The following is a 21,193-nucleotide window of genomic DNA, read 5'->3' on the forward strand; positions in this document are numbered from 1 at the left end:
CAGCTCCAGGTCTTGTTTTTGCTTATTGTATAGAGCTTTTCCATCTTTGGCTGCAGAGAATATAATCAATCTGATTTCGATATTGCCCATCTAGTGATTTCCATGTATAGAGTCGTCTCTTGTGTTGTTGGAAAAGAGTGTGTGTGATGACTACTTTGTTCTCTTGAAAAAGCTCTATTAGCCTTTGCACTGCTTCATTTTGAACTGTCATAATTAGAGACGGGCAATTACCACAGTTTATTGGTTTGTTGTTTTAGTGATCAGAGCTACAGGTCTGGGACAGGTGACCTGGATTCTTCATCCCTGCTCCCATGGGTGCCCACTTAGGTGGTGGAGTGGAAAGGGCTTATGATGGGATGCCAGTGGAAGAAGGTGGGGAGAATAGAATCCGGGGCAGCCATGCAAGACCTGTGGGCCCAGTGACATAAGAGAAAACAGACCAATCCGAAGCACACCCAGCACTGCATAAACTGGCAAACAAAGTGCCACAAAACGCTTAGTTGCTGACATTTGGTCGGTTGCTGCTTGGGTCATTAGTAATAGAATCCTCTGGAGATTTGCATTCCTCTCAGGAGCAGAGTGTGTATGAACATTTTAAAAGCCTAAAATAAGCAGTTTCCTCCATTAGAAAGCAGACAAAGACCAGGAGAAGCACAAACAGATCCTTCATTCAAGACGCTTCTTCCAGTAATAATAAGGATGATTGTCTTAACCTCTCCACTTGTTTTCCTTGCTTGGACCATTTTGGCAATTATATTAGTCATTTCTTTGTTGGGAAATGGTTTTATCGTGTTTGTGAACGGGTACCGGTGGCTCCGAAATAGAAGGATAGACCTTTGTGATATTCTCTTAACTGCTTTGAGCACCTCCAGATGTCTGTTGCAGTTCCTTTTTCTGATGAATTATTCTCTGTATTTCACCCCTCCGGAGGCTTATCTGAGTATGTCCAGAAAGGAGATTGTATCCTTATCCTGGTACTTTCTGGACATAATCAGCCTTTGGTGCAACACATGGCTGAATGTTTTCTACTGCGTGAAGGTCACCAACTTTCCCAATCGTCTCTTCTTGTGGCTGAAGACAAGGATCAATGCGCTCACCCTCAAACTGCTTGGTGTGTCCATCGTTCTCTCCTTGATCTTCTCTCTTCCTTCAACCATCAGTTACTACGATCAGAAGAAGTGGTGCAACAGGACAGGAATGCAGCCACTAAATGCCAGTCAAAGCAAGGTTTGCAAAGATATAGGCACTCTTCTTCTTCCTCCACAGTTATCTGTTTTTTTAATAAATTTCATCATGAACATAACAGCATGCATTCTTCTGCTCACCTCTCTCTGGCAGCACACAAGGAATATGAGAAAAAGCAACTTTGGTGTCAAGGACCTCAACACGTGGGTCCATGTCAATGTGATAAAACAGTTAATATTTCATGTCTTCTTCTATTTTTTATATTTTGTTGGCATGGCAATTTATACAGGTTCTATTTTGAATCTGAGACCAATGGCAGAAATGGCTTCTGATATTTTAATGTCTCTACTTCCTTTATCACACTCGATAATATTAATACTGACCAATCCAAAATTGAAAACCTCGTACGCTCGCATTTTAAAATTCAGATGGAGAGTTTCATAAAGATGAAAAGATGACGGAAGATGCATACCCCTTTTTCCCAAGGGGAAAAAGTGCGTGTGTGTGTGTGCGTGTGCATGTGCGTGCATGCGCACGTGTGTGTGTGTGCGTATTAGAGAGAGAGAGAGAGAGAGAGAGAGGGGTCAATATCCAATAGTGTGTGATGAGTTAATATTCAATTGTGTCTGGACAATAAAATATATAACCAACTTAGTGAAGATGCTTGCATTTCCTCTTAAATTTCCCTCTGCCCCCATACATTCCTGTATAGATATCCAGTGTTCTTTTATTATTTATTCAATACGCTGCACATGTAATCATTGTGGTGCTTGTTTGTCGCAATTGGGAAAAGCAGGATATGCTGCAAGTTCATTCATAAGCCTTTGCATTGTATCTGATGAATCAATTGATGGAAATGAAGCAGAAACATCTTTACATGAAAGGATGAAGCAGGAAAAGAAGATGAAATATATTTATAGTCAATTGTGAAAATCTAAAGAATGCTATACTTTGCTGTTCAATCCAGATTCTGTGTTTGGGGCCATGGGCTAAGACAGATACTCTTCTAAAAATAAAATATGCTGAAGATACAAGATTTGCTTGATTTCATAAAACAGCAAGGCAGGTCCTACTTTGAACATTTCATCAGAAACCAATTATTGTTCATGTGTCTGCAAGGAATAGTGGAAGCTGAGACATATCTAGGATCCTTCTGTTATATTACTGTATATTATAATATACGTAAGGATAATGAATAATATAAGGATAATGAATAATCAAATCATGGGTATGTGCATGCATATTTGGTGGGAACGTGCTAAATGTAATATTGGATCTAAATACAGAAGCCTGCCCTTAAGTTGCATTACTATCCCTCTTAGATGATGTGCAATATGAAGGGTTGAAGAAAGAATTAACTTCCATTTTTATAACAGCAGCAAGATTAATGATAGCAAAAAATAGGAAAGTAAAGTATGATTTTCAAATAACTGAATGGTATAATGAGATTTGGAATATAGCAATTAATGATAAGTTAACATGTGATATTAAAGTAAAGAAAGGATTGATGAATAAGACTATAATGATATATGGAGTGATTTTATAGAGTTTGTATTAATAAAAGGGAAAGAACAATTATCTACACAAGAAACATTACAATTTTGGAGGGAATGGGAGGTGATGAATAATGATTATTTCAGAAGTATTCATATTAGTCACAGTGATGTGGTGCACTAAATTTTATCATTCTTTTTATTTTGGGTAAATGTTATCACCAAAGCTACCAACATGAATTTGACCAAACTCCGGGAGGCAGCGGAAGACAGGAGGGCCTGGCATGCTCTGGTCCATGGGGTCACTGAGAGTCAGACACAACTTAACGACTAAACAACAACAAAATGTTCTTTGTTATCTTTTTGTTTCATCTTGTGCTATATTTTTCCATTAAAATTTAAAATATTTTTTTTAAAGAAAAGATTCTTCTGTCACTTGGTGAAGGATTCAATGGAAGACACAAGACTTAGGGCACAATACAGTGTTGCCTCGACTTACGGACTTAATTGGTTCAGGAAGGTGGTCATAACTCAAAATGGTCGTAAGTTGAAACACCATTTCCCACAGGAATGCATAGAAATGCAATTAATCCATTCCGGCTGAAGAAAAAAAATCACCTCCCAAAAAAACAAAATCACTGCAAGACCAGTCGGAAACGTTATTAATCCCTTCCAGCTGAAGGAGTGGGGAGAAGCAATCAACCATGCAAGACCCATTGCAAATGCAAACAAGACAAAGCAAAAAGCAATCATGCAGATTGTGCAAGATTGGAAATGGGGGGAACATAAAAAGCAAAAACAAAAAAAATCTCCCCAAGACCCATCGAAAATGGGAGGAAATATCCAAAAAGCAAGGAACCCCCCCAAGACCCATCAGAAATGGGGGGGTCCAAAAAGCAAGGAAACCCCCCAAGACCCATCACAGCACAGAAACATAACCCTCCCCAGCCCAAAACCACACTGCAAGAACACCCAGAACAGTTTTTAAAAAGCAGAAAACAGCACCTTCCCTCACCAGGCAACCCTCCCTGAAAACACACACACGCTCACTCAGAAGCAGAAGCCAGGCAGTCCCCAGCCTCCTCTGATCGCACTCACTCCAACCGTCCGGGCGAAAGAGCTACAAAGAAGCAACCTTGTTGCCACCTACAGTTAGAAATTTGAATTCTCCGCCTTTTTTCCCTGCCTTTTTCTGTTTGTAAGTGGAAGCTCTGGTTGCAAATCAACGCAAAATTTTGCCGCCGGGGCTGGTGGTAACTCAAAATGGCCATAAGTAGGGACGTTTGTAAGTCGAGGCACCACTGTACTTGGAAAAAAAAACATAGTTAAATCATATTTAGCATGTTTTGAATCAATATAAAAAGGGGGACTACATGACACACATGTAAGTGTAGATTTTTTTATAAGAAAATTGGGTTTTTTGGGAATAAAGAGAGGTATATTCCTCTTTTACTAGAGGGTTGTTTAATTTAACACAGATGCCAAATCAAGGTAGTCTAAATCAATCTGCGGTATTTGAACACTTCTTTCAGGGTGTGGGTGTGGGTTTGGGTGTGGGTGTGTAAGGTTTGGCTACTCACTGGATGGAGAGACTGCTCTTCTGGGGCAGAGGAAGCTGCAAGGCCACTGCTTCCCACTTTGCCTTTGGCATAGCTAGCCTTGTGCAGGGATCTGAACTATCTCTCAACTGGAAAGGGCAGGGGGAGGAGTATTCTGCTGGAGTCTGCATGGCTATGACATGGCACCAAGAGCCAGTCAAGAGAAGTGGTGCTGTGATCTAGGATACAACAGCCAGCTTTGCTACCTTGCTCAGATATGGCATGACTCCAGAAGCCAACCCAGAGGAGCATTGCTGTGCTCAAGGACTCTGCAGCCTGACTTCACCACCCATCAGCTGGAGAACGCCGGAACTGCTCAGCCACAGGGACCTGGCTTGGCTGCAATCTAGGATGCAGTGCTCCGCTTTGCTGCCCAGATCAGCTGTGGCACAGCACCAGGAGCCAGCTCAGAGGAGTGCCGCTCAGCTCCAGGACACTGCAACCTGCCTTCACCAGTTGGGCGGTGCAGCACCTGCTCAGCTACAGCTACCCAGCTTGGTCATTTCCTGTGCCCTTCCTTCCTATTACGTGATGTACGATGGACTGAAGATGCTGGTGATTATCCTGTACATTGCAGGCACGAGTGAAAGGTCCACCCCACCTGCCCTCCCATCTATGGTTTCAGTTATCCCTGCTCTGGTGAGCCTGTGGCTGTGTTTCTGGTGGCTTGTCCTCTGTTCCACATGTTCCTGGGGGCTCTTGTTGCCACTGCTTCAAATGTGCAGGAACCAGCACCCATTTGACTACATCTATCTTTCCACCGTTTCATTTCCTTTGGCATCTGTAAGTATCCAGTCAACCTGCCCCTGCCCACCCATGTGCTTATCTCCTAACACTGCAAGAGAGAGAGAGGGAGGGAATGACTGTGGGCGGGAGGCTGGAATTGCAAAACCTCCTTGCTCTGAGGAGCATAAGTGTAGCAGTAGACCGTGCTCAACAAATAAAGGAAACAGAAAGGAAGAGGGAAGAGGGAAAGAACGCTTTGAAAAAGAGGGCTCGGGACAACATTCCTTAAAATGCTGAGTTGAAAAGCTGCTTAAGTCTCTGAGCAGGAGGCTGGGAAAAAGATGAGATTCGTTTTTTTTTTCTTACTAGGAAAAAAATGAACAAAGGACAGAATGACAAGATTTTTGCCTTCTGTCTTGATGCCTGAGGGATGAAGACAGGGCCGGCAGGAGTGATGTGGAGCAGAGAAAGTGGGCAAGAAATAGTTAAGACTCCCTTCTTCCCCACTTTCCCAACTCTAGCTTTCCCATCTTGAACAGAATTTCCCTCAGAACAAGGCCTGCCTGGAAACCATTACTTACAGGCCACATGTTTACTAGGGTCTCCTTAATCCACAAGTATAATGACAGATTGGTGGTGTGGGGAGCAGAGCGTTTAGGGGCCATTTCATAGCCAAAGAAATAAAAAAATCTCTAAAAAATCATGATTTGTCTGGGGCATTGATTTGTACAAATACAAATCAATAAATTAGTGACTTTTGAACAAATTTGGTGATTTGTTTTTTAATTCGTGCCCATCTCTAATTTTGGCTGTTATAGGTGAAAAGGGGATCTATATAATGTCATAAACAACAACAGAATCTCTGTGTATGCTTTTGAAATAATAACCAGTAAAACTGTCTCATAGAAACTATCCCTTTTCAGGCGGTCTTCTCGACACATGAACTTCACCTTTCCTGCCTTACTGTCACCACATGTTCAGCATGCCATCTGCTAGGGGGACCTCCGTTGTGTGTGCCTGTCCATAAACAAAGATTTCCTCTCAAGTGGTTGGGAGTCCTGATCACACAGAAGTCAAGCCGATATGGAAATGTGGTAAAACTCTCTTCCCGCAGGCCTCCTCTTACAGGTATTGCACTTAATCTAAAGATGGTACATGGAACCTGCAGACATCAACAGCAGGGGATGCAACGTTCTGTCCCTCTTCTACATGTATGTGTGGCCCTAGAAGTGGCTCCTCTGTAGGTGGCAGAGGTGAGGGTGTTTCTTATCCCCAAATTTTCATTGTGGGGGCCCTGCCCTGTCACAGGCAAGGTTGGCATGGGGGAGACTGCTTGAAGAGGGCTGTTCTAGGTGTAAGATTTTGATTATGGTTGGCATGACCACTAATTTTCATTCTCTGCATGTTTATCTTTGTTTGCTCCAAAATTAGACAAGGAAAGAATCATGAGAAACCAAACATTTGTGACTGAATTCATCCTGCTTGGTCTCTCTAGCAGCCTGGAAGTCCGTCTCTTACTGTTGGGACTTTTTTCTGCAGTCTACACCATCACCTTGATGGGCAATGCAACCATACTGATCCTCATCTGGCTGGACCCCCGACTCCATACCCCCATGTATTTCTTCTTGAGCCACCTTGCCTGTGTAGACATCTGCTATACATCCAGCACAGTCCCTCAGATGCTGGTCAATCTTCGCAGTCCAAGCAAACATATCTCTCTGGTTTCTTGTGCCATACAGATGTATATCTTCCTTGTCTTGGCCACAACCGAATGTTTCCTTCTGGCAGTGATGGCGTATGATAGATATGCAGCAATATGCCATCCCTTGCACTATGCATTCCTCTTGAACAAGCGAGTGTCTATGAATCTGGCCACAGCAGCCTGGGCAAGTGGCTTCTCGTTGCCAGTGGCGCACCTGGTCCTCACCTGGCAGTTGCCATTCTGTGGCTCCAATATCATTGACCACTTTTTTTGTGAAATGCCAGCCGTTCTGAAACTAGCATGTGCTGATACTCAAGGAGTTCAAAAGGTGACTTTGGTGGGATGCATTTTCACTCTGCTTACCCCTCTCACCTTCATTGTGATGACTTATATTCGCATCCTGGCTTCTGTCTTGAAAATCTGTTCTTCACAAGGTCAGCACAAAGCTTTCTCAACATGTGCCTCCCATATGACTGTGGTGCTTCTTTTTTATGGCAGCGCCATATTTATGTACATGAGACCCAAGTCAAGTTACTCTCCAGGTCAGGACAAAACCATTTCTTTGTTCTATAGCATCATTATTCCTATGTTTAATCCCATGGTGTACAGTCTGAAAAATAAGGATGTGAAAGGGGCCTTGATTAAAGTCCTTAGGAGATATAGGACTTCCTGATTTAAAAGCAAACAAAGAAACCATTTTAATCTCGTCTATCAAGCAAGTGCTGGCAGCGACCCTCCAAGGTTTCAGCAAGAATTCTGCTTTTCATAATCTCTCTCTGTGTTCGTCTGGTACTAGAGGTGTTACAAATTTACTCCTGGACCTTCTGAATACCAAAGTTGTATTGTGAATTATGATCATACTCTGTCACACCTGTGCACTTGCAGCTGGTGACCAGATAGAACTACAGCATTAGCAACGGGAGATGACAGCATGAATTATTGTCCAGTTCAAGAAATAGCAGTCTTTCTTTCTTTTTTATTTTTTAAAACGAGGGATAAGGGAAGGAATACAAAAGGTAGAGGGGGATATGGGGGTGGGGAAGAAGGGGGGGGAGAAGAACACAAAATGTACTGTCATCCAGTCTGTTTGTTCATGTTGCGATATCTCCAGTTTTCACCTATCTACTGTAGAATTTGATTGCCCTTCAGGTTTCAACTTACAGTTACATCTTAGTTTAATTCTATGTTATTCAAACACTATCTGGTGACTCAAGCCATTTATATAATAAATCCCATTGTTCAGTTGTCTTTTGTATTGGACAGTCTTTCAACACTTCTGATAGAATATACATTTCTGCCACTTTCCATGTCTTCTCAATGAGTTCTCTTGTTTCGGTGTCTCCGATTTCTTCCAGTTCTTAGCATAAAGAATTCTGGCTGCAGTGACTATATATATATATATAACTAGGTAGTTCTTTGCCTCATCTATATTATCTGATATATTGCGCAGTAAAAACAATTCTGGGGTTAGTGGAGCATTACAAAGCAGTATTTTTTGTAACAGAGTATGTACTGCCATCCAATACTGTTTCGCTACTCTACAAGTCCACCACATACAGTGGGGTCTTGACTTGAGAACTTAATCCGTATTGGAAGGTGGTTCTCAAGTCAAAAATCTGTAAGTCAAGTCTCCATTGACCTACAGTGCATTGAAAACTGATTAATCCCGTAACAGGCCGTTTTTGTTCCATTTTGGTTTTTTTCTGGTCTGTAAGTCAAATCTCAGTCTGCAAGTCAAACCTAAATTTTGCGGCCAGAGAAGTCTGTAACTCAAAAAGTCTGTAAGTCAAGCCGTCTATAAGTCAAGGGTCCACTGTATGGTAAAAGCTTCCCTCTTGTACCTCACACTTCCAACAAACATTTGACACTCTGTATAAATCTTTGCCAATTGTTTTGGAGTCATATGCCAACTATAAAACATCTTATATATGTTATCCTTAAAATTTACTGATTTTGTGAGCTTTATGTTATTTTCCCATATTTGCACCCATTGATCAACATCAATATTATGTCCTATATTTTGTGCCCACCTAATCATACGTTTTTTTACCATTTCATCTTGCATTTTAGTTTCAAGCAAATAATCATACATTTTCTTAATTACTTGATCATTCGAGCCCAACAGAAGTTTATTGAATACTGCTTGTTCTGTGTAAAAGCCCTCTATTTTCTTTCTTTCTTTCTTTCTTTCTTTCTTTCTTTCTTTCTTTCTTTCTTTCTTTCTTTCTTTTCTTTCTTTCTTTTCTTTCTTTCTTTATTTATTTGATTTATATTTTTATTTTCTATACTCAGATTCCACTTCTGCTCTGGATCACCAGTCTAGATATATGTTTTGCATTTCTAACTTTTCTTTGGACCTTAACTCGCAGTCATTTTTTAATAAATCTTGATGTCTTAAAAGTTTTGCTTCTGTCATGAGGTTAGGTTGTGTAAAGGCCTCTATGGATGATACCCAGCCCAGTGTTTTTTGGTAAATCTGCTGGATGATCTTTTTCCAAGCCCCTAGTAGGGCTTTTCTTATCATATGCGAGTTGAAACTTTTCTGCTCTTTATCTTTTTTTGTATAAAAGAAAAGCACCCCAACATAACTGTAAATCATGTCTTTCCAACCTGAGTAATCTATCATTATCTAAAGTTATCCATTCCTTTATCCAGACTAATACATAGGCTCTGTAATACAATACCCAATCTGGGAGACCAAAACCTGCTCTTTGTTTGGCATCTTGCATTGCTTTTATTTTAATTCTTGTTTTTTTACCTTGCCACACAAATCTCATGATTATCTCGTTAAGTTCTTGAAAAAAATGACTGTTTTAATATTACAGGAATTTTCTGAAATAAAAATAAAATTTTAGGTATTCATTTTGATGTTTGCTATTCTTACCATCAACAATAGTTGTAATTTGTCCCATTTCTCCAAGCTATTCTGTATCTCTTTAATCAACTTCATATAATTGTCTTTAAATAATGTACTAGTTTTCTTTGTGATTTGAATATCTGACTCTCTTCTCTTCCTGAAAGTTAGTCCTTTCTATTAATTTCTGTCATTCCTGATCTCTCATATTTTTAACAAGTATTTTTGTTTCCTTTTGGCTTATTTTTATTCCTGTCATATCACCAAAATTATTCAACATCTCTATCAGGTCTTCAAATGAGTCCATTGGATCCTCCAATATAATAACTAGGTCATCTGCAAAAGCTTGGAGCTTAAAAGTATGACCTCTTACTTTCAGTCTTTTTATTTCCTTTTTATCTCAGTTAATAGTTCTAGTGTAAGAATGAATAGTAATGGAGAGAGCAGGCACCCCTGTCTTGTACCTTTCTGTATTTGTATTTCTTTCATCAGCTCTCCATTGATTCTAACTTTTGCCTTTTGCTGGGTATAGATTGCTTTAATTAATTTCAAAAATCTTCCTCCAACTTGTAGCACTTCCAATTAGTGTAGCATAAAATTCCAATTCATTTTATCAAAAGCTTTCTCTGCATCCAAGAATATCATAGCCATTTGCTTATCCGGGTGAGCTTCATATATTCCAAATGATTTAAGACTATCCTTATATTATTTTTCATTTGCCTTTTTGGAAGGAAACCCGATTGATCTTGATGTATTGTCTGTATTAAGATTCTTTTCAATCTAGTAAGAAGTAGCAGTCTTTCTGAAGTAAGAAAAAAGTGGGCCATTGGGATGTGTCATTCTTATTTTCTTTTCTTTTCATTTTGGATTGTAACTTGGTGGCAGTGGCAAGGACCCTTTTGGCTTCAAGAGTGGGCTCTCTACCTCTCAGAGAGCAAGGGTCAGTTCACCTGTGGTCTGGGGCATTGGCCAAGGAAAGGCAGTGCTCTCAAGGCCATGGGGTAGCCATGGCGGGACTGAGATTTAAGGAGTAGAGCGAAGCTGGGGAGGAGGACTGGTGGATGGATGTCATGGAGTGGGTTGACTGGAAGGTCCAGGAGGTAGTGTTGCTGCCAGAAAAAGAGAATATGCCACTGTAATGTCGAGACTGGTGGCTGTTTTGTAACAGAAGACAAAGCCTGAGATAAGGTTTGCAACAAGATGTGAGGTGTGAATTAGGTCCCAGTCCAGATGAGCTAAATGTAGACACCTGTAGGTGTAGGCCTCTGGGTTGGTACTGCTAGGAATCTACCTGGGGAATTCAGGACGTTGGAGTAAAAAAAAGAAGACTGTTATATTCCTAGTAGTTATTATTTTGTTCTGTTTCTTTGTTAGGCTGATTTCTTTAAACACATAGGTTTTTTTAAATCACAGAGGTTTTTTTTAATTTTACGATTTATAAGCTACTAAGAGCTAAGACTAGTACTTATATTGCTGCCTGCTCAAAGTAGATTTCTCTCTTACGGAGAAAGAAAAATGGAAGCAGTAGCTGTTCAATGAATTTTGCAGGAACACTGTGCAGAAGTATGTGTCTATGAAGGTCATAATTTGTTGTTGTTGTTTAGTTGTTAAGTTGTGTCCAATTCATCATGACCCCATGGACCAGAGCACGCCAGGCCCCCCTGTCTTCCACTGCCTCCTGGAGTTTTGTCAAATTCATGTTGGTAGCTTCAATGACACTGTCCATCTATCTCGTGCTCTGTATCCCCTTTTCCTCTTGCCTTCACACTTTCCCAACATCAGGGTCCTTTCCAGGGAGTCTTCTCTTCTCATGAGATGACCAAAGCATTGGAGCCTCAGCTCCAGGATCTGTCCTTCCAGTAAGCACACAGGGTTGATTTTCTTCAGAATGGATAGGTTTGTTCTCCTTGCAGTCCAGGGGACTCTCAAGAGCCTCCTCCAGCACCACAATTCAAAAGCATCAATTCTTTGGTGGTCAGCCTTCTTTATGCTCCAGCTCTCACTTCCATACAGCACTACTGGAAAAACCATCGCTTTGACTATCTGTACCTTTGTCAGCAAGGTGATATCTCTCCTTTTTAACATGCTGTTTAGATTTGTCATCGCTTTCCTCCCGAGAAGCATGCATCTTTTAAATTCGTGGCTGCTGTCACCATCTGCAGTGATCATGGAGCCCAAGAAAGTAAAATCTGTCACTGCCTCCATATCTTTCCCTTCTATTTGCCAGGATGTTGAGCTTCAGACCATTTTTTGCGCTCTCCTCTTTCACCCTCATTAAGAGGTTCTTTAATTCCTCCTCACTTTCTGCTATCAAAGTGGTATTAACTTCATATCTGAGGTTGTTGATATTTCTTCCGGCAGTCTTAATTCAGGCTTGGGATTCATCCAGTCCAGCCTTTCGCATGATGTATTCTGCATATAAGTTAAATAAGCAGGAAGACAATATACAGCCTTGTCGTACTCCTTTCTCAATTTTGAACCAATCAGTTGTTCCATATCCAGTTCTAACTGTTGCTTCTTGTCCCACGTATAGATTTCTCAGGAGATAGATAAGGTTGTTAGGCACTCGCATTTCTTTAAGGACTTGCCATAGTTTGCTGTGGTCCACACAGTCAAAGGCTTTTGTATAGTCAGTGAAGCAGAAGTAGATATTTTTCTGGAACTCTCTGGCCTTCTCCATAATCCAGCACATGTTAGCAATTTGGTCTCTAGTTCCTCTGCCCCTTCGAAATCCAGCATGTACTTCTGGGAGTTCTCGGTCCACATACTGCTGAAGCCTACCTTGGAGGATTTTGAGCATAACCTTGCTAGCGTGTGAAATGAGTGCAATTATACGGTAGTTGGAGCATTCTTTGGCACTGCCCTTCTTTGGGATTGGGATGTAGACTGATCTTTTCCAATCCTCTGGCCACTGTTGAGTTTTCCAAACTTGCTGGCATATTGAGTGTAGGACCTTCAGCGTCAGCTTTTAAGATTTTATATAGTTCAAGTGGAATGCCATCACCTCCACTGGCCTTGTTGTTAGCCATGTTTTCTAACGCCCACTTGGCTTCACTCTCCAGGATGTCTGGCTCAAGGTCAGCAACCACACTATCTGAGTTGTCCGGGACATCCAAATCTTTCTGGCATAATTCCTCTGTGTATTCTTGCCACCTTAATGTCCCTCCCATTTTGGTCCTTTATCATGTCCATCTTTGCACAAAATGTTCCTTTAATATCTCCAATTTTCTTGAACAGATCTCTGATTTTTCCCTTTCTATTTTTCCCTCTATATCTTTGCACTGTTCATTTAAGAAGGCACTCTTGTCTCTCCTTGGTCTTTGGAAGTCTGCACTCAATTTTCTGTAACTTTCCCTATCTCCCTTGCATTTTGTTTCCCTTCTCTTCTCTGCTAATTATAAGGCCTCATTGGACAGCCACTTTGCTTTCTTGCATTTGCTTTTCTTTTGGATGGTTTTTGTTGCTGCCTCCTGTACAATGTTATGAGCCTCCATCCATAGTTCTCCAGGTACTCTGTCCACCAAATCTAGTTCCTTAAATCTGTTCTTCACTTCCACTCTGTATTCATAAGGGATTTGGTTTAGATTATACCTGACTAGCCCAGTGGTTTTGCCTACTTTCTTCAATGTAAGCTTGAATTTTGCTATGAGAAGCTGATGATCAGAGCCACAATCAGCTCCAGGTCTTGTTTTTGCTTATTGTATAGAGCTTTTCCATCTTTGGCTGCAGAGAATATAATCAATCTGATTTCGATATTGCCCATCTAGTGATTTCCATGTATAGAGTCGTCTCTTGTGTTGTTGGAAAAGAGTGTGTGTGATGACTACTTTGTTCTCTTGAAAAAGCTCTATTAGCCTTTGCACTGCTTCATTTTGAACTGTCATAATTAGAGACGGGCAATTACCACAGTTTATTGGTTTGTTGTTTTAGTGATCAGAGCTACAGGTCTGGGACAGGTGACCTGGATTCTTCATCCCTGCTCCCATGGGTGCCCACTTAGGTGGTGGAGTGGAAAGGGCTTATGATGGGATGCCAGTGGAAGAAGGTGGGGAGAATAGAATCCGGGGCAGCCATGCAAGACCTGTGGGCCCAGTGACATAAGAGAAAACAGACCAATCCGAAGCACACCCAGCACTGCATAAACTGGCAAACAAAGTGCCACAAAACGCTTAGTTGCTGACATTTGGTCGGTTGCTGCTTGGGTCATTAGTAATAGAATCCTCTGGAGATTTGCATTCCTCTCAGGAGCAGAGTGTGTATGAACATTTTAAAAGCCTAAAATAAGCAGTTTCCTCCATTAGAAAGCAGACAAAGACCAGGAGAAGCACAAACAGATCCTTCATTCAAGACGCTTCTTCCAGTAATAATAAGGATGATTGTCTTAACCTCTCCACTTGTTTTCCTTGCTTGGACCATTTTGGCAATTATATTAGTCATTTCTTTGTTGGGAAATGGTTTTATCGTGTTTGTGAACGGGTACCGGTGGCTCCGAAACAGAAGGATAGACCTTTGTGATATTCTCTTAACTGCTTTGAGCACCTCCAGATGTCTGTTGCAGTTCCTTTTTCTGATGAATTATTCTCTGTATTTCACCCCTCCGGAGGCTTATCTGAGTATGTCCAGAAAGGAGATTGTATCCTTATCCTGGTACTTTCTGGACATAATCAGCCTTTGGTGCAACACATGGCTGAATGTTTTCTACTGCGTGAAGGTCACCAACTTTCCCAATCGTCTCTTCTTGTGGCTGAAGACAAGGATCAATGCGCTCACCCTCAAACTGCTTGGTGTGTCCATCGTTCTCTCCTTGATCTTCTCTCTTCCTTCAACCATCAGTTACTACGATCAGAAGAAGTGGTGCAACAGGACAGGAATGCAGCCACTAAATGCCAGTCAAAGCAAGGTTTGCAAAGATATAGGCACTCTTCTTCTTCCTCCACAGTTATCTGTTTTTTTAATAAATTTCATCATGAACATAACAGCATGCATTCTTCTGCTCACCTCTCTCTGGCAGCACACAAGGAATATGAGAAAAAGCAACTTTGGTGTCAAGGACCTCAACACGTGGGTCCATGTCAATGTGATAAAACAGTTAATATTTCATGTCTTCTTCTATTTTTTATATTTTGTTGGCATGGCAATTTATACAGGTTCTATTTTGAATCTGAGACCAATGGCAGAAATGGCTTCTGATATTTTAATGTCTCTACTTCCTTTATCACACTCGATAATATTAATACTGACCAATCCAAAATTGAAAACCTCGTACGCTCGCATTTTAAAATTCAGATGGAGAGTTTCATAAAGATGAAAAGATGACGGAAGATGCATACCCCTTTTTCCCAAGGGGAAAAAGTGCGTGTGTGTGTGTGCGTGTGCATGTGCGTGCATGCGCACGTGTGTGTGTGTGCGTATTAGAGAGAGAGAGAGAGAGAGAGAGAGGGGTCAATATCCAATAGTGTGTGATGAGTTAATATTCAATTGTGTCTGGACAATAAAATATATAACCAACTTAGTGAAGATGCTTGCATTTCCTCTTAAATTTCCCTCTGCCCCCATACATTCCTGTATAGATATCCAGTGTTCTTTTATTATTTATTCAATACGCTGCACATGTAATCATTGTGGTGCTTGTTTGTCGCAATTGGGAAAAGCAGGATATGCTGCAAGTTCATTCATAAGCCTTTGCATTGTATCTGATGAATCAATTGATGGAAATGAAGCAGAAACATCTTTACATGAAAGGATGAAGCAGGAAAAGAAGATGAAATATATTTATAGTCAATTGTGAAAATCTAAAGAATGCTATACTTTGCTGTTCAATCCAGATTCTGTGTTTGGGGCCATGGGCTAAGACAGATACTCTTCTAAAAATAAAATATGCTGAAGATACAAGATTTGCTTGATTTCATAAAACAGCAAGGCAGGTCCTACTTTGAACATTTCATCAGAAACCAATTATTGTTCATGTGTCTGCAAGGAATAGTGGAAGCTGAGACATATCTAGGATCCTTCTGTTATATTACTGTATATTATAATATACGTAAGGATAATGAATAATATAAGGATAATGAATAATCAAATCATGGGTATGTGCATGCATATTTGGTGGGAACGTGCTAAATGTAATATTGGATCTAAATACAGAAGCCTGCCCTTAAGTTGCATTACTATCCCTCTTAGATGATGTGCAATATGAAGGGTTGAAGAAAGAATTAACTTCCATTTTTATAACAGCAGCAAGATTAATGATAGCAAAAAATAGGAAAGTAAAGTATGATTTTCAAATAACTGAATGGTATAATGAGATTTGGAATATAGCAATTAATGATAAGTTAACATGTGATATTAAAGTAAAGAAAGGATTGATGAATAAGACTATAATGATATATGGAGTGATTTTATAGAGTTTGTATTAATAAAAGGGAAAGAACAATTATCTACACAAGAAACATTACAATTTTGGAGGGAATGGGAGGTGATGAATAATGATTATTTCAGAAGTATTCATATTAGTCACAGTGATGTGGTGCACTAAATTTTATCATTCTTTTTATTTTGGGTAAATGTTATCACCAAAGCTACCAACATGAATTTGACCAAACTCCGGGAGGCAGCGGAAGACAGGAGGGCCTGGCATGCTCTGGTCCATGGGGTCACTGAGAGTCAGACACAACTTAACGACTAAACAACAACAAAATGTTCTTTGTTATCTTTTTGTTTCATCTTGTGCTATATTTTTCCATTAAAATTTAAAATATTTTTTTTAAAGAAAAGATTCTTCTGTCACTTGGTGAAGGATTCAATGGAAGACACAAGACTTAGGGCACAATACAGTGTTGCCTCGACTTACGGACTTAATTGGTTCAGGAAGGTGGTCATAACTCAAAATGGTCGTAAGTTGAAACACCATTTCCCACAGGAATGCATAGAAATGCAATTAATCCATTCCGGCTGAAGAAAAAAAATCACCTCCCAAAAAAACAAAATCACTGCAAGACCAGTCGGAAACGTTATTAATCCCTTCCAGCTGAAGGAGTGGGGAGAAGCAATCAACCATGCAAGACCCATTGCAAATGCAAACAAGACAAAGCAAAAAGCAATCATGCAGATTGTGCAAGATTGGAAATGGGGGGAACATAAAAAGCAAAAACAAAAAAAATCTCCCCAAGACCCATCGAAAATGGGAGGAAATATCCAAAAAGCAAGGAACCCCCCCAAGACCCATCAGAAATGGGGGGGTCCAAAAAGCAAGGAAACCCCCCAAGACCCATCACAGCACAGAAACATAACCCTCCCCAGCCCAAAACCACACTGCAAGAACACCCAGAACAGTTTTTAAAAAGCAGAAAACAGCACCTTCCCTCACCAGGCAACCCTCCCTGAAAACACACACACGCTCACTCAGAAGCAGAAGCCAGGCAGTCCCCAGCCTCCTCTGATCGCACTCACTCCAACCGTCCGGGCGAAAGAGCTACAAAGAAGCAACCTTGTTGCCACCTACAGTTAGAAATTTGAATTCTCCGCCTTTTTTCCCTGCCTTTTTCTGTTTGTAAGTGGAAGCTCTGGTTGCAAATCAACGCAAAATTTTGCCGCCGGGGCTGGTGGTAACTCAAAATGGCCATAAGTAGGGACGTTTGTAAGTCGAGGCACCACTGTACTTGGAAAAAAAACCATAGTTAAATCATATTTAGCATGTTTTGAATCAATATAAAAAGGGGGACTACATGACACACATGTAAGTGTAGATTTTTTTATAAGAAAATTGGGTTTTTTGGGAATAAAGAGAGGTATATTCCTCTTTTACTAGAGGGTTGTTTAATTTAACACAGATGCCAAATCAAGGTAGTCTAAATCAATCTGCGGTATTTGAACACTTCTTTCAGGGTGTGGGTGTGGGTTTGGGTGTGGGTGTGTAAGGTTTGGCTACTCACTGGATGGAGAGACTGCTCTTCTGGGGCAGAGGAAGCTGCAAGGCCACTGCTTCCCACTTTGCCTTTGGCATAGCTAGCCTTGTGCAGGGATCTGAACTATCTCTCAACTGGAAGGGGCAGGGGGAGGAGTATTGGGGAGGAGTATTCTGTTGGAGTCTGCATGGCTATGACATGGCACCAAGAGCTAGTCAAGAGAAGTGGTGCTGTGATCTAGGATACAACAGCCAGCTTTGCTACCTTGCTCATATATGGCATGACTCCAGAAGCCAACCCAGAGGAGCATTGCTGTGCTCAAGGACTCTGCAGCCTGACTTCACCACCCATCAGCTGGAGAACACCGGAACTGCTCAGCCACAGGGACCTGGCTTGGCTGCAATCTAGGATGCAGTGCTCCGCTTTGCTGCCCAGATCAGCTGTGGCACAGCACCAGGAGCCAGCTCAGAGGAGTGCCGCTCAGCTCCAGGACACTGCAACCTGGCTTCACCAGTTGGGCGGTGCAGCGCCTGCTCAGCTACAGCTACCCAGCTTGGTCATTTCCTGTGCCCTTCCTTCCTATTACATGATGTACGATGGACTGAAGATGCTGGTGATTATCCTGTACATTGCAGGCACGAGTGAAAGGTCCACCCCACCTGCCCTCCCATCTATGTTTTCAGTTATCCCTGCTCTGGTGCCCCTGTGGCTGTGTTTCTGGATGGCATATTGCTGCATATCTATCATACGCCATCACTGCCAGAAGGAAACATTCGGTTGTGGCCAAGACAAGGAAGATATACATCTGTATGGCACAAGAAACCAGAGAGATATGTTTGCTTGGACTGCGAAGATTGACCAGCATCTGAGGGACTGTGCTGGATGTATAGCAGATGTCTACACAGGCAAGGTGGCTCAAGAAGAAATACATGGGGGTATGGAGTCGGGGGTCCAGCCAGATGAGGATCAGTATGGTTGCATTGCCCATCAAGGTGATGGTGTAGACTGCAGAAAAAAGTCCCAACAGTAAGAGACGGACTTCCAGGCTGCTAGAGAGACCAAGCAGGATGAATTCAGTCACAAATGTTTGGTTTCTCATGATTCTTTCCTTGTCTAATTTTGGAGCAAACAAAGATAAACATGCAGAGAATGAAAATTAGTGGTCATGCCAACCATAATCAAAATCTTACACCTACAACAGCCCTCTTCAAGCAGTCTACCCCATGCCAACCTTGCCTGTGATAAGGCAGAGCCCCTGCAATGAAAATTTGGGGATAAGAAACACCCTCACCCCTGCCACCTACAGAGGAGCCACTTCTAGGGCCACACATACGTGTAGAAGAGGGACAGAACGTTGCATCCCCTGCTGTTGATGTCTGCAGGTTCCATGTACCATCTTTAGATTAAGTGCAATACCTGTAAGAGGAGGCCTGCGGGAGGAGAGTTTTACCACATTTCCATATCGGCTTGACTTCTGTGTGATCAGAACTCCCAACCACTTGAGAGGAAATCTTTGTTTATGGACAGGCACACACAACGGAGGTCCCCCTAGCAGATGGCATGCTGAACATGTGGTGACAGTAAGGCAGGAAAGGTGAAGTACATGTGTCGAGAAGACCACCTGAAAAGGGATAGTTTCTATGAGACAATTTTACTGGTTATTATTTCAAAAGCATACACAGAGATTGTTGTTTATGACATTATATAGATACCCTTTTCACCTATAACAGCCAAAATTACAGATGGGCACGAATTAAAAAACAAATCACCAAATTTGTTCAAAAGTCACTAATTTATTGAGATTCTTTTTTTTTCTTACTAGAAAAAAAACGAACGAAGGACAGAATGACAAGATTTTTGCCTTCTGTCTTGATGCTTGAGGGATGAAGACAGGGCCAGCAGGAGTGATGTGGAGCAGAGAAAGTGGGCAAGAAATAGTTAAGACTCCCTTCTTCCCCACTTTCCCAACTCTAGCTTTCCCATCTTGAACAGAATTTCCCTCAGAACAAGGCCTGCCTGGAAACCATTACTTACAGGCAACATGTTTACTAGGGTCTCTTTAATCCACAATTATAATGACAGATTGGTGGTGTGGGGAGCAGAGCGTTTAGGGGCCATTTCATAGCCAAAGAAATAAAAAATCTCTAAAAATTCATGAATTGTCTGGGGCATTGATTTGTACGAATACAAATCGATGAATTAGCGACTGTGACGTCCTTCTTTCACGTCACAATGGTCAGGACACTCTCTCATTCACACTTTATTTACGCTGCCACCAACCACCCCCTCATAAGACTCTTCAGACAAATGTATGATTTTAAAAATAAAAACTTGTATTTTATTGATAACAGAAGGAATGGTAAATCACTTTATCAACTAAAATAAAAAGGCAATCAGTAATAATAAAGTATCCCCTCATACACACTCTCTCTCAGACCTTAACTAACTCAGTACTTCATGCCCTAACTCAACTCTCACTCTTAACTCTCTAAAAACTCTTAACTTAACTAACCCACATCATTCACTCCCCCCCCCTTATATACACAGCTCCACCTCCTGGAGTCCCACCTCCTGCTCTGCTATAGGCCAGCATAACCATGATAGGCAGGTGACGTCATCGCAGCCGTCACATACCTTCCCCCTTAATAAGTTGTTTTGTGATGAAAAGCTATAGTGCTTTTCAACACAAAACAACAGCAAGCAATTTATATTAATAACCACAACGTTACCATAACCATCATAAACATAGCACAATTTTATCTTCAATTACTTATCATTTGTAATTACCCTTTTCAACTTCTTTGTTTTTACAATTTTTTTCCATTGCTTATCAATTTTTCATTTACAGTACTTTTATCAATTAACATCTTCAATCAATACTTTCAATTTCATTGTTAATACACCTTTCCATTGCTTACTCGGTACAGTTACTTTTGCAGTTACTTACTTTTAGTTACACATAACAGGAACAGCTTATTAATTTCTACATTACTTAATATTCTTTCATTTTCAATGCAATTACATTTATAATTACTTATTTTTACTTATACATAACTAAAACAGTTTATTACATTCTACATTTATTTTTCAGTGGACAATTTGTTCTTCGATAGGTCTTCGAGCCCACGCTTCAGCAGCTATCTCTTGAGTCTTTCTTTCCTTACGGAATTTAAAGTTCATATCTTGCAAGTCTCTCTTCCAGTTTGCAAGCTTGTTCTTGTAAGCTTTCTCAGTTCGTAAGTCCATTAATAGTATTGAGTCTGTGCATAGTCCAAATAGTCCTTTTCCTTTGCACGGCTTATTCTCCTGTAACAACCACCCTCTTTTGTCCCACTTACGTTCCCTCGAAGCACGATGTATCCACCTCGGCTGCAGCTTTCCACTCAGGAACTCAGCTGGCTGATGAGCTTCTTCATCTGCTTTGCTCAGCACGGCTCTGGATTCGAATCCTGCTACAGCGATGATGTTGAAGACACTCTGGAACTCTGCACCCCTCACGACATGAAGATGCCTCTTGACACAACCTCTCTGGATACGTTGACATCTCTGGACACAACCTCTCTGGATATGATGACATCTCTGGACACGACCTCTCTGGATATGATGACATATCTGGACACGACCTCTCTGGATACAGTGCTGACTTTTCTTTAATGTAGTCTGCAACTTTTCCAGGGTCTCTTTACATCTGCTCAACCCCTGGATCTTCTTGTCTTTTCTTATAACTTTTA

The 21,193-nt window shown here is 41.1% G+C and overlaps 3 protein-coding genes across 3 annotated transcripts; all 3 read left to right on the forward strand.

Moving 5' to 3' along the window:
- Window positions 1-211: 211 nt before the first annotated feature.
- LOC144586466 (taste receptor type 2 member 7-like) lies at window positions 212-2,351 on the forward strand. Its single transcript, XM_078384746.1, has one exon. It carries the CDS (start codon window positions 700-702, stop codon window positions 1,627-1,629), a length of 930 nt encoding a protein of 309 aa, XP_078240872.1. The 5' UTR covers window positions 212-699; the 3' UTR covers window positions 1,630-2,351.
- Window positions 2,352-6,325: 3,974 nt separating this feature from the next.
- LOC140704764 (olfactory receptor 2A5-like) lies at window positions 6,326-8,720 on the forward strand. Its single transcript, XM_078384747.1, has one exon. The coding sequence runs from the start codon at window positions 6,448-6,450 to the stop codon at window positions 7,375-7,377; it is 930 nt and encodes a 309-aa protein (XP_078240873.1). The 5' UTR covers window positions 6,326-6,447; the 3' UTR covers window positions 7,378-8,720.
- Window positions 8,721-13,930: 5,210 nt separating this feature from the next.
- LOC140704178 (taste receptor type 2 member 7-like) lies at window positions 13,931-15,582 on the forward strand. The gene has a single exon (XM_078384074.1). It carries the CDS (start codon window positions 13,931-13,933, stop codon window positions 14,858-14,860), a length of 930 nt encoding a protein of 309 aa, XP_078240200.1. The 3' UTR covers window positions 14,861-15,582.
- The last annotated feature ends 5,611 nt before the right edge of the window (window positions 15,583-21,193 follow it).

The sequence above is a fragment of the Pogona vitticeps genome, chromosome 2, assembly GCF_051106095.1.
Source record: "Pogona vitticeps strain Pit_001003342236 chromosome 2, PviZW2.1, whole genome shotgun sequence".
In the NCBI taxonomy this organism is placed as follows: domain Eukaryota; kingdom Metazoa; phylum Chordata; class Lepidosauria; order Squamata; family Agamidae; genus Pogona; species Pogona vitticeps.

Excerpts from the sequence above, each read along its gene's own strand:
- LOC144586466 (XM_078384746.1), top strand. The coding sequence starts at position 700 with ATGATTGTCTTAACCTCTCCACTTGTTTTCCTTGCTTGGACCATTTTG.
- LOC140704764 (XM_078384747.1), top strand. The coding sequence starts at position 6,448 with ATGAGAAACCAAACATTTGTGACTGAATTCATCCTGCTTGGTCTCTCT.
- LOC140704178 (XM_078384074.1), top strand. The coding sequence starts at position 13,931 with ATGATTGTCTTAACCTCTCCACTTGTTTTCCTTGCTTGGACCATTTTG.